Source organism: Seriola aureovittata, chromosome 19, assembly GCF_021018895.1.
Source record: "Seriola aureovittata isolate HTS-2021-v1 ecotype China chromosome 19, ASM2101889v1, whole genome shotgun sequence".
NCBI classification, from domain to species: Eukaryota; Metazoa; Chordata; class Actinopteri; order Carangiformes; family Carangidae; genus Seriola; species Seriola aureovittata.
Genome location: NC_079382.1, coordinates 4,466,844 through 4,480,476, shown reverse-complemented (window position 1 = coordinate 4,480,476; position 13,633 = coordinate 4,466,844). Strand labels below are relative to the sequence as shown.

The 13,633-nt window shown below is 40.4% G+C and overlaps 1 protein-coding gene across 2 annotated transcripts; it reads right to left on the bottom strand.

Annotated features, from left to right (window-relative positions):
* Positions 1-2,087: 2,087 nt before the first annotated feature.
* ankef1a (ankyrin repeat and EF-hand domain containing 1a) lies at positions 2,088-13,425 on the bottom strand. 2 transcript variants are annotated; one of them, XM_056404656.1, is made up of 11 exons: positions 12,908-13,425; positions 11,986-12,193; positions 11,182-11,343; positions 8,960-9,159; positions 8,667-8,816; positions 8,276-8,399; positions 7,145-7,967; positions 6,347-6,573; positions 5,848-5,996; positions 3,144-3,296; positions 2,088-2,855 (listed from the first exon to the last, which is right to left on the bottom strand). In XM_056404656.1, the coding sequence occupies exons 1-11, from the start codon at positions 12,908-12,910 to the stop codon at positions 2,700-2,702; spliced, it is 2,355 nt and encodes a 784-aa protein (XP_056260631.1). In that variant the 5' UTR covers positions 12,911-13,425; the 3' UTR covers positions 2,088-2,699. The 2 variants fall into 2 exon arrangements, with proteins under 2 accessions (XP_056260631.1, XP_056260632.1); XM_056404657.1 differs by having other exon boundaries at positions 12,936-13,425.
* Positions 13,426-13,633: the final 208 nt, after the last annotated feature.

Genomic DNA, 13,633 nt, shown 5'->3' with positions numbered 1-13,633 from the left:
GTGTGTCCCAGTGGGTTGTTTTGGGAAGTGAAGGGTTGGAGTCCTGAGTGCTGAGTAAGCGATGCAGGACCAGAGCTGGGAGACTGCAGTGCTGCTGGCAGCAACACACACTGATTTGAGCTCAGACTGATACTCAGCAGAGGGGGGAGGAGGAGAGAAGGAGAGGAGAGGAGAAAAAAGGCTCTTACACTATAAAAAATATCCTTGGACATAAGCTATTAGCATGTATGTACACTCACAGTTTAGCACAACACACACACACTCCCACTCACGCAGACAAATATAACAAGAACATCAACTTCCATACATAGTAAAGCACAAAATCACAGGTACATACAATCACACAAACGTACACGTACATGAAGAGTGACGCAAACACACACATGAATTTACACACATAAACACACTGTGTTCACATAGGAAAACTAATATCTGTCTATGTTATTGAACAGCCACATTTATCTCTATATGCACTTTTACACAGACACATGCCCGTGCAACAGAAATACACGCAACCACACACACGCACACACACAGCACACATACTGCATGACCATATAAGCCCGAGCCCACGCCCTGACAGACACACTGCGTCATGGCCAGCAATCAGAGCCAGCAGCCTTGTTTACTCCCTATAACCTGTGTGCCACTGATTGTGCTAGAAAAGCCCTCATCTTCTCCTCCCGCCCACTCCTCCACTTCCCCTCTCATTCCTCCGTCGTGCTCCCACCCCATCCTCTACACCCCCCTCCCCAACTTCCACCTCTTCTCCTCTCCTATCCTCATGTCCTTTTGCCTTCCCTTTCCTCGCTGCTAGTCCCTGGCTCTTTCAGGGATCTTTTTCACTCTGTTTGTATATCATTACATATGTGCATGCCTCTCTCTGCTTTCATTCCTCTCTTCGTCTCTGCCTCACTGTCATCGCTCTCATCCACTGCCTCTTTCTTTCCTCACATCCATGTCATCAATGGTACTGTGACTATGTATATTTAAACACTCCAGGCCCTGTATTACAAACCTCAAAGCCGCTACCCCCCCCCCCCCCCCCCCCCCGCCCGTATATTTGATTATATAACTGAGTCCCCATGGACCTTGAGGACACTGCAATCTAATTTTATCTGGTGATGGTGGTGGTGATGATGGGAGAGTGCATCGATGTGACATTAAACGCGGAAAAGGATGTGTGTCTTCTCAGATGATTCCTGATACGCACATCAACAACTAAAATATGACCCAGCCACCGGGGGCTTCAGAGCCAGCCGCCCTGAAGACCTTAATGAAGTCATATCATCAAAACAAACATAAAACAGGGAGGGAGAAAGTAAATTCTTGACCTTCTTATGATGATATCCTCTTTACATTAATAAGTGAAACGCCAAAGCAGTCTGAGTGGCTGATATGAGAACAGTAAATACACATGGCTGCCATTTTGATGTCTTCTGTGCTAGAAACACAAGTGCAAGTTTTCTGTCCTCATAGCCTCATAAACAACCAAACCCCTGCATTGCTAAATTTTGCCAAACAGCGCCATTCGCTGGCATCAATGTGGAATTGCATTTGGATATAGGCATGCAGTTAATAGCAGCAACATGGAGGACTGGTAGTGGAATCAAATATCACAGCATTAATGAGGCACAGTGTCTTACAGAGTCTGTGGCTGCATGTACAGGAAGAGTGAATAATTGGATTCGGTACAGGTCAAACGCATCTTTCACAAGAATGTTCCAGGACACAAGGAAGAAAAAGAAAGAAAGAAATATATAAAGGAAACAAACAAACAAACAAGGAGAGAGCAGGCATCATTAAATGTGCCACCAGACTCCTGTCTGCTCCTCTCCTAAGCAGCTTCCTCCTGCCACTTCTACCAGACTCCTCATGTCTCTCACTGCAGCTCCAGACACTGCAGAGTCAGGGGAGGATTTTAACCAACTTCCTAACTGCAGTGTGTACACTACTGTTTTACCCCTGTGCTCTACTGGCAGTTTCAATTCAGTCACAGCTTGTAACACTAAAACTCTTCTTCTTTGCATTCTTAATTCGATATCCATCTAACTGGGCCTATTAGCTGCTTGGATCATTTGACTAAGTTACACTGAGCGAGTGTAATGTGATTAATGTCTTACTGCAGTTGCCCTATCAGGGTATTTAACTTTCATGGCTGTGTAATCTTAGGCAGATAAATGGTTCTGGATTTGAACCAGGCTGAAAACAAAGTACAGTAACAACCAATTCTGTATTCATGTACAAAATCTTTATATTTAGTAAATAGTATGTTCCAGTGTATTGACAAATATATATATCTGTTGGGTTTTTGCTGTTTGACAGTTGCCAAGAGACACAAACAGTCCCTGCTGAGCACTGTGGATATACAGGACTTAACAGTGTGTACCTAAGAAATCTATTTTTTAATTGATTATTTAAATTCATATTATTGTTTTGCTATTTGATTGTTAATAAAAAGCAGATTCTACCTAATTCAGATTAGCATGATGGAAACTATACATGTACTGTATGTAATGGTGTTTCAAATTCTGATACTAAATGACAGGATTAAAAAGTAAGAGATTTAGTAACATGTTGTCCAACTGTGTCGATTAAAGGAAGCTGTTATGGAAATAGATTAATCCAAAATAAATCGAACATCCATAATTGTTGCAGGTGGCCGTGGAGTGTCTCTCTCTGTCTAACCTACTTCCAGTCTAGTCTGTGGTCTTTGCAAGCTCCAGCGTCGTCCTCTGGATGTTCTGGCTGAAAGGCATCATGAAGTCGTCAAAGTCCACCTCAAGGGATAAGGGCTCCTTCCGTCTCTCTATCTTTGACATCAGCTGGCTGGTGGTGGGCGGCTTTCCCCAAAGCTGAGGCAAACAGACAAGTCACAAAAAGATATAGACAGAGACAGTGTGCAGTTAGTCAGTAAGTTCATTACAGTACTGAACTGAGTGTGCTACAAATAATGCTTTTGTTATACAGTACGCATTTGGTGATGAGGTAAACTGCTAAAATTAAGAGTAAAATGTACATGAATTTATCCCGTCAGAGCCTCCTCTTCAAATGTTTCTCGATTGGAAACAAGTTTATCTTGGTAAAAGTTACTTTAACAACAGAGCTGATCTTTTGGAGCAATAAGTTGTGGTGCGACCTACCGTCTTTGGCACAAAGATGATATCCGTAGAGTTGGTTTTCCTTGTAGTGATCCTGGTGTTTTGCAGGATGATGCTGTTTGAATCCTTCTGAGGAGTCTTCCCTGCTGTTGAAGTCGACGTCTCTGTGTGCACTGCACCTTCTGCAGCAACGCCCTGTAGGAGACACTTTGTTTTTCAGATTTGACTCATTTTAACCAAGTACTTTGTGCAGTTGCTACAAAAGCAAACGTCACTTTCAGGTCAGTCAGAGAGAGAGAGAGAGAGAGAGAGAGAGAGAGAGAGAGAGAGAGAGAGAGAGAGAGAGAGAGAGAGAGAGAGAGAGAGAGAGTTACTCAACAGGGCTGGAAGGGTTTAGCTGAAACAAGACAGCCAGAGACATAAAGAATAACACATGCATTTAGGTAGCAAAATGTCAATGTAAAATTTGTCACTTTCAAGATTAAAATTGTAACCTATTTGATTTTCCAATAAATCATATTGAGGTTGCAGATAGAGAGGGTGGTGGGAGGTCTGAGCAGAAATTACACCTGTTACACAAAGGACATAAAACCTTTTTACAATAATGTTAATTATTTAAAACTATGAAAAGCATTTAAATCAACATTTAATTAATTCAAATCATAATATCTTGGTGGGTAGTGATAAAGATAAACATGGATCAACTGGCAAAAAGTGTAAGCTTTTTCAGACACTTGACTATCAGACAAGTGGATGTAAGTGCCATTAGTCTGTAGAAAGAGCAATCTATCCTACAAATAAGAATAACAGATAAAACAACTGATCTGTTTTGCCTCATAAATAAAATCTGGTTCAGACGCCCTCCTCCCCTTTCTCAAATACACAACTATGTGAACAGTAATGACCAAACTCATCTTGCATATTAGAAATGCCAAATATATAGCACTAAAACACACACACACACACACACACACACACACACACACACACACACACACACACACACACACACACACACACAAACACACAAACACACAAACACACAAACACACAAACACAAATGGAAGCTACAAAGGACTACAGTTATGGTAGTAATTATAACGTTCCTTGCCTGTAGATGTAAAACCAGATGTTTGCATCTGCATTTTTAACTTGCTGTTGCTGTGACTCTCTTGCCTGGTTGGACTGGAACTGAAGATCATGAACGACATTATCTAGGCCTGGTTTCAAGTGCTTTGCATCATTTCCACTGTCTCCCTGTGTCACGCCCTGCTTCAAGATCAATCAGTTTCAAGTACAGTTCTCTTAGTAGCTCTACGATCTACACTGTATGTTACAGGTCTTTAGACTGTTGGTGTCTTTCTGTTTCTATGGCAGGACATTGGCTGGACATTTAACTGACTGACTGATTTCTTAATCCAGTATGATACAGGTCATTCAAAGAAATGAAGATCAAATACAACAATCACTCTATCCTCTCCATCTTCACAGTCTCCTCACAATTCAACATATAAACTTAAATCCTTCCATGTCTCAATACACTTCTTTTTGTTAGTTTAAATTATTTGGGTTACGATATGTTCAAAGAGTGTCAATGTGGTCTTTATAGGTTATTTCATATAATCACCAAGTTTGACTTTCAGAGAGATGTTACAGAAGATCTATTGTGTGTGTTTTGATTGTTTGTTTGTCTGTTACTAACAAAGAACATTTAATACCTGCATCTGTCCTTTAGTGTGATCAGTAGGGAGTACATTATCTCAGGATCACAGGTTCAAAGCCACGAGTATAACGTATAACAAATGAAAAGCATACTTTGACTCGAGGGTGCATGTATTATTTACAGTGACTGACTTGCTCATGAGTCACAGTGGATGGAAGTTTAATAGGCCAGTCACTTTCTTATATTAGTAAGTGAATTCCTGCTGTTCTGTTGAGAATTATTTTCATTATTATTTGTCATTAGTAGAAAACAGGAAAGCACAGGGGCCTGTGTTTTCTTCTGTTATGATCATAAATGCTTAGAGGGTAAACAGCTCCATATTACACCTGTGTGCAATTTATTCTGCTTGAGGGCCTCTTTCTTGCCCCCTAGAACCGCTGCTCACAGCTACACTGAGCTATGAATATTCCTGATGAATTTGTGCAACAGCACCACCTGCTACTTTCAGAGACCTAATGCAAAATCAATACATTTTGTCTAATGGTGGCCGGGTTATAGGAAATGCAAATTCAACTCTAGTGTGCTCTAGCTGTAACATAACACATCTGGTCTAATTTGCTTTACAAGTCGGTGCCTTACAGTCACCAGATCTCTTTACAGGCTTGAGTTTCTCATGCTGAAAAAAGAGGCTACGGTGCACAGTTGAAAACCAAGGTGAGAGAGTGCCTTCAGTCTAATGTTGGTTAAGTTTTAGTTTAATGTCATTCAGAGGTCCGCTTCTGTTGTAAGCTTATGGAATACAGGGCCAGTGCTAGCGGACAAAAAAAGTCTGTTGTCTCTGCAGGAAGTTACCTTTTCACATTCATGACTTCAGAGAAAAGGAAAGTTATGTATATTCCCACAGTTGCAGACATGATTTTTTTCCCCTGAATGTGTCAGATTCGGTTGCATGGAACAGTATGCAATTTTTGTTTTGCACACTTACGGTACACAAACAAAGAAAACAAGAAAAATTTGAAGCCAAACGATTTTAATTTTGTTTGTAGCTGGCTTGTTAAAAGATTGTAATAGTTACTTTTGTACCTTCTCTTTAGCAGATTTAGTTTTCTGAGCTTTGCCTCCCTTCCCCTTTCCTGCCTCCTTCGGTTTAGGCTGTGAATCCATTTTGTCTTTGACCAAGTCAATTATCCTGGAGTCTGCAAATGCTCTAGCGATGTCAAGGCAGTTTTGTTCTGAAGAGAAATAAAATATGTAATAATAAGTCAAGTCAAATAATAACAGCACAAGTCAGAGTTAAATATAACAGTGGGACAGCTTGCTAAAATAACTGCAGTATATTTTGTTGGTAAATTTGGTTCAAAAGACAGTTCAGTCAACAAATATAAAGAATGTCTGAAAACTGACAAACTTATCGTGAATTTACACTTAAAACTGAATCTAAAGGCTCCTTTTTCCCATGTTACTCCCCCTAAATCTAATGAAAATTAACTCAGTTATATTTCCAGATGTTTATATATATTAATCTTTTACTACTGTACACATTAAACATATTAACTAATACATTTCAGATGCACACTCAAACCTTTCTTGTTCTCCGCATTAACATTGGCACCGGCCTTGATGAGGAAGTCCACACAGGAGGGTCGAGAGCTCTCAATGGCCCTCATGAGGGGTGTGCCCCCACTGAGGGCTTGAGCATCTACATCGGCCCCGGCATTCACCAGAAGATCAATAAGTTCCACTTGTCCAGCATGAGCCGCATGGTGCAGCGGCGTCCAGAGAAACTGGTCGCACGCATTTACATCAGCCCTGTCAGGAGCAGATCACATCATGGTCTGATTTTTTAAAATATTATTTACCTCATACATGGAATGACTTTAGTCACCAAATCTCAATTATTAAATACCCAGGTGTCCCTGAACACACCAGCGAGGAGAGTTTTCAAAATGGCCCCTGGTTGTATCATGCAGTAAAAACCTAACTTTTTGTATATAAAGAAGATGCTGAAATGTTCACTGCTGATCAATCGCACTTTACATATTATAAATAACTTCTGAAAACTAACTGAGTGATGAAATTAAAGAAATTAAGTTTGGAAATAAATCAAAGAAAGACATTTAGGAAACTGCTTACTTTGCTTTAGTAATAATCCAACAACACTATCTGCTTTTGAGATTGCAATAGAGTTTTTAACCAAAATTTTGTTTGTTTGTCTGTATATACATTGTTATTTGTGATATTTCTAATAAACTGCTCTATTTTGCTAACTTGCACTAAATATGTTATTACGCTTATTTTTTAAATGCAACTAAAAAACATGTCTGTAAGTGTGACATCTCTGTTTCTAAAACCAGGAAGAAAAGAACACAAGTTTCCTCACCCCTGGCTGAGGAGGTACTGAGCCACCTTGTAGTTGCCACTGGAGCAGGCCACCATCAGCGGGGTTTTATATAACTCATCCTGAACATCAACAGGAACCCCCTGATTGAATGCGAGGTCCAATGACTCCAGATCTCCACTTTTCACACAGTAGTTGATGTTGACGTAGATCTTCTCTGGCTTCTCCATGTACCATCCCGAGTCATTCATTATGGGATGTTCTGGTGGGTGGTCATGGTCGAATCGAGAGATGTCTGAGCAGTTGTAGTACGTCTCGATCATGAAGTTAGGTGGGCCTCCGTCTGATCGCCGGGGCATGAGCTCCGGTGGGAGGGTGCAAATGGGCATTGGGAGTTCAAATTTACCCTTCTTCTTCTTACCTCCTTTTCCTCCCTTCTCCTTTTTCTTTTTCGGCATATAAGATGAGAGGAGGAAAGGTTTCTTGATGTACTTTACACCTTTGATGAAATCACTAATGTTGACACATCCATCTTTTCCCTTGTCGTGTGCTAAAATGACTGTTTGCAGCTGTTCTGGTTCTACTGGAGCTTTTAGTTCCTCTAACACCGAAATAAACATCTCTGAGGTAACGGTGTCAGATTTGTCCCCAATCTCTTGCCGTAGTTCAGTCTCATACTCGTTAGACCAGTCGTGGAGGGTCAGGGCCCAGAAATCTGACATGAGGCCGACTCCACTGGATTTGTTGCCTTTTCCCTGTTGCTTCTCAGCTTTCCTCAGCTCCTTGGCTGCTGCTTTGTGACCAGCGTCTTTGGCAATCTGACGTGGAAGCGAACCCTCTTGGTTCTTTAGTTTGGGGTTACAACCTGCACACAGAGCACAGTTTTATGAAAAATATAAACACATGGTTGAATTACCTAATTTAATTTGGGACTGTGTTTGCAGCTGCTAAAATTTGCCATTTCATTTAATTTCCTGGCTCAACAGAGATATAAGCTTACAACATACAAATACATGAAGAGACCATTAGAGGGCCTGTGTTGATCCTGTTGATGGCAGTCATTAGGAGTAGTGATCACAGAGTTATGTTTGCCTTATCTTTGAAAACCCAAAAAGCTGAAATTCACTGCATTAACATCAGGATGCTCATGATTATCGGACTCTCTCACAACACCTCTCTGTGCCAGGAACTTGCAGCAGTTAGCATTGCCCGTGGCAGCGGCGTAGTGTAGGGGTGTACAGTCTTCAAGGTTAATCACGCCCATGTCTGCTGAGTATGCAGACAGCACCTGAATCACCTGGAAGGCACAAAACAGCAGAGGAAAACAGATCAAAGTCTGTAATCTAAAATACTCTCTACACTGATAGTCACTGAACTGGAAATTTAGAAAATTTGAAACATAGAGATAAAACTTAATGAGAATAATAAGTAATAAGTATTGTATATTGTACTTGAAAGTGACGTGGAATTTACAGGAACATTTTTTTATGAAAACATCTTCATATTCACACGTTATTAATCAGTACTATAAAAGTGAGGTTCGGTGTCTAAGTAGCTAAGGCACCTCAAAAAAGCCCCCCATGGCGGCGTAGTGCACTGCTGTGAAGCGCTTCCAGTCCAGGGAGTTGGGGTGTCCCCCTGCCTTGAGAATGGCTCTCACAAGCTGCACAGAGCCTGCCTTGGCTGCCTCCATCAACGCTGTGATGCCAGTTTTCTAAAGAGAGGAGAGCGGAGAAGAGGACAGCATCACACTATGTTGTGTCCTCAAGGATCAGCAATCAGTTCCTTCATACTTCATGCCTTCAGAATACAGTTCCCATAGTTCCACAGTGTCATTCCCACCATCTAATTTTTAACCTGGTTTGTTGCATTGGGGTCTGTCCCACTATCCAGCATGATGAGACACATGGGGGTGCACTCTGAAGCTTTTTCACACATCAGCTGGAAGACATGAGTCCCCTGTGCTGACATGTTGTTGACATCTGCCTGGCACCTCAGCGCCAACTGCAAGCAGCGGGTGTGGCGCTTGGTAGGGTACATACAGTAGAATAGCACACCTAAAATGAGATTTAAAAAAAGTTTACCAAAAGTTAGCAAAGGATGGCGAAACCAGATAGACAAAGTGACTCTAAATCAAATGAGATGTCTGTATCAATATTATCAAATACAGTTTTGGGCAGAGGCGTCCTGGGAGCCGGTTCAGACACTCACCATATACTGTGAATGCTACAGCCTTATTTCCTGTCTGTTGCAGTCATCTAGTGATTAATATGGGCAAAAATGCCATGAAAATATTATTATAATGACAAGAAGGGGCAGGGAATTTATCAGTATTTATGTTGACTGTACGATGGAGAAACAGCTTCTTAGCTTATAGGAGTAACAGTTGGGCTCTAGGGCTGAAGTAAACACACTATGGTGCAAATTTTGTCATTAAGCCTGTGTGTGATCATACCCAGGAATCTGCAACTGGCCATGGAGGGCAGGCAGCCACGGTTCACGTGTGGGTACATTTCTTTATTCATCCAGTTTTGCTGTGAGAAATGCTCTATTTTTCCACGAATGTCCTGCTCAAACTCAGACAGATGTTGATTTTTCAGTTTCCCCAGCCTGAGTAATCCTGATATGTAAATCAAACTGGTGTCGCAAACCCACTCCTCTGATATCCAGCGATAACACAAGCAAGTGTGTGACTACTGACACCCAGCTTACTGGAGAAAAGGCTTGGCTGTGAGTGTTGAGACTAGGCCAAACTAGTCCTTTGAGAGAGCTGGAGGATATCAGGTTACTCAGCGTGTTTTACAGGAGAGGATCACCATTAGGGGTTGATCTGTAATTAGATGTACCCACACGCCCTGACACACACATACACACAATCGTGTACATACTACACATACAGCATACAGTACATTGCACAAAAGCATGTATTCATGCCCACAAGCACACACACGAATATTTTTCTGCCCAACTCAAGTCGTCTCCCTCCCTCCCCTCTTTCTCTCTCCCTCTCCCATTCACTCACTCTCTTTGCAGTAATTGATTCCCCGGACACGCTGTAATTGGGGTAATTATCACAATTGGTTTAAAAAGGTCCTGAAGAAGAACTTTTGGCCGTCTGATTGGAGTTGTCTGGGATACAGCCTCCTCATCAATATCTAAACAGATGCACCATGCATTTTCATGAGTTGTAAGACAAGGGCGGGCATTCAGAACGAAACTGCTGCTCTAACATGAGATGGAAAACACCTCTATTTGCGAAATCGACACTTCAAGTTCAAATGAGAATACATTAGTGGAAGAAAAGCTGTTCCAATACCTCTTATTATTAAAAACACATAAACGACTGACCATACACATTATAAGTACAGACCTGTACTTTCTATAAGCATTTTACTTCCACACATAATCATAAATATCATTGCAAAATGGTCAGTTTACTAGTTTCCAATCTTGTGCTTTGATATTTAGAGGTAGGACAACCCTTTTGTTTACATTTGGAACACATGCAGATGTTAAACAAAAACAATAGCAGACAGTTTGCTCACTTGATAACCATTGACTAGTTGTTAACTAAAAATGAATGGTCTTATCTTTTAGGTTCTGTATGCAAACTTGTTATTTGTATGTGTCAGTGCATTATTCCATCAAATCGCTCCTGTATATTTAGACTGGACATTTACCTATCCTAAACTCTTCTCTACTACTAAGAACAGGTTGTGTCCTGAGTTTTTTTTCAAAATGTTCATTCTTATACCTTCAATCTGCTGTTTCTGTATTTGTCAACAAGATTATAGTCCCATTTTGAAGAGTTTACTACTGGCCTTTCCCATGATCGATGTAACGGTCTATTTATCCCAGTTGTTAAAATATGAGACTGACCTGTGCGAATCTGTAACTTCTTTGCAGACAGTTTTGGTGTCCCAGTATCTCTTTCAAGATCTCAATCTCAGTAAGACTACCAAATTAAATAAAGTACTAAATCTGCAGTATAATCTAAGTATATCCAAATATCTGTTTCTCTCCAGAACCCACCATCAGCATGTGTTATATGCCAAATGTCAATGCCTCCTACTGCTCACCTTTGCCCTCAGCGTCTTCGAGCCTCAGGTCAGCATGGCTTTGTGCCAACAGTGCCAATATAGTGTCATTGCCCAGCTCAGCAGCTAACATGATTGGGGTGCGGCCCTTCTTGTCCTGGATGTTGGGTTGTGCTCCATGAGAGAGAAGGAAGCTGACCAGGTCTGTGAGGGGTCAGGGAGAATAGAGAAACTGTCAGGGGGAGGAAGTTACAGTACATTCTACGAACAGCTTGATATCTCTGAGATTCTTTAGATTAAATTCAAAAGTAATGACACAACCACCTGGCAGGGTTGTCTATTATGTCCAACAATAGCCTGCAATGCTTCTTATTTAGCTAAATCCCTTTTTTGCCCTAATAGACTGTACACTTATCACTTATCAACATTACTGAAGGAACTAATAATTGACCTTGTATTGAGATATTTTAAGAATGTACGAAAATTCATGTTTTCATTATATATTATATATATATATATATATATATATATATATATATATATATATATATATATATATATATTCATATTCACATGTTTTATTAGTCTGTGCACTTCTTTCTGCACATTATTTAAAAAATCATATAAAATGGGGTTTTTAGAAGTAGCAAACACTTTAATTAAATTACCTTATATGGATTATCACAGTTAGTGTATGAACCAACAGCTTCAGTTTTGACAATTACTAAATATAACTGAATCTGAAAAACATCAAATTGATGTCCAGTTGATAGCCACAGCAGACCATACAAGGACCACTTGACTAGACTATATGTAATATGACAGAACAAGGAAGAGACCCATCACCTCGGTTGTTGGCCGAAACTGCTACGTGAAGCACCCCTGTGCCATCCTGTGGCTCAGCAAGATTTATGAGGTTTTCCACCCCAAGGTTCACCATCTTCTCTATCTGTTCCTTATCCCCTTCGTGGACCCACTGCAGCAGGCGGTAGATCTGGAGGACCTGCAGGCGGCCCTCTGCTTCTCTGCTACTCATTGTAGGGGCAGGGAGAGGCTGGTGGAAAGTTGGAAAAAGGACCAATAACGACCTGACAAATAGGCATATATGCGACCATGGGTGGAAGCAATTGCATAGCGTTATATAAGTGAAAATTTATCAAGTTAAGTTTGAATTTAGAAGTAGAAGTTTTGAAGTATTGTATAGTTAAACCACTCTGTAATGTGAAATCATCATAGAGCACTATTAGTTATGCCACTAACAACAGCCTGTGCATCCTTTACAGTGAGATCTTCAGTGCAATATTACCTGCCTTACTTTAAGCTTGAATTTGTTTGACCACTGATATTTAATTTCCACATTGCTTAACCTAAAATAATCAAGTCTGGCCTTAATTTCACTCACTTCAGCTAACATTCAGTGACATTTTCGTCTCTGAGAACTAGTACAGCACATTTTAAGTAAGCTAGGTTACTTCTTAACGTTACATTAACTCCAAAAAGAAAAGATTTTTATATCATAAACTTATATTTTCACTGCTACTGACCATTTGACCCGTACTGACCCTTTGCTGAATGTTACAGTTTGAAATAAAACAAGAAAAACAAACCTGAATTCATCTGAAAACCACTTTAAATCGTAACGTACCGTTACCTAATTGAGCAGTAACTGAACAGTAACTGTTGACTGATAAACCGGCAGTTATCATAACATCCACATAATGTTGTTAGCTAGCAACCTGGCGTTTCCGGTTTGGCACGCGCTTCTTACCATGCTGGAAAACTTTGCAAATTCTTACGTTATGTTGTCCACAATCCACATACCCAGCACGTCTGGACAGCTAGGACAGTCACGGTTATTCCGAGTTTTTTCACAAGCTCCTTACTTTATTTTAAAGCACAACCTTTCACTTTGTATGAGCCGGAGGAAGGAAACAAACTCAGCTCCATAGCAACGGAACGCGTGAAAATCCCGGGGAAGGACGTGTTGTGCTTTGGTGGTGTCTGATGCTGCTTTCAAGTGCTGAAGATGAGCTCGGTAATATGAATATTAGAATAACAAATACGACTACAGCAAGGAAAAATATACCTTAAAGCACATCATATCAAAAAACACAAACAAACAAACTAAAGATTTACTAAATTAAATTAAACTGAATAATAATAAAATAATAGGCAACTTAATAACAGCCATACTATGTCCCCTAAACGTCACATTTCAGCAACTTTCAGGTGTCAAAGAAGAACCACTTGTGTTGTATAATCCAATTTTCATTATCTGATCATCCTCACAACACTGGGCTGTTTTTTCTTCCAGCTTCCAGTAGCAGTTTGTCTTAACAGAATCCATATAAATTATTCCATCATAAACATCAGGTACATCTATGTCCTGTCGTGTTATGCATCCTTACATCCTTAAGTAGTGTAGGTAGAATTACCTGTTCTTTGCCCTTGACCGCCAGTGCATAGATCAACTTACATTGTCTTGAGGATGACT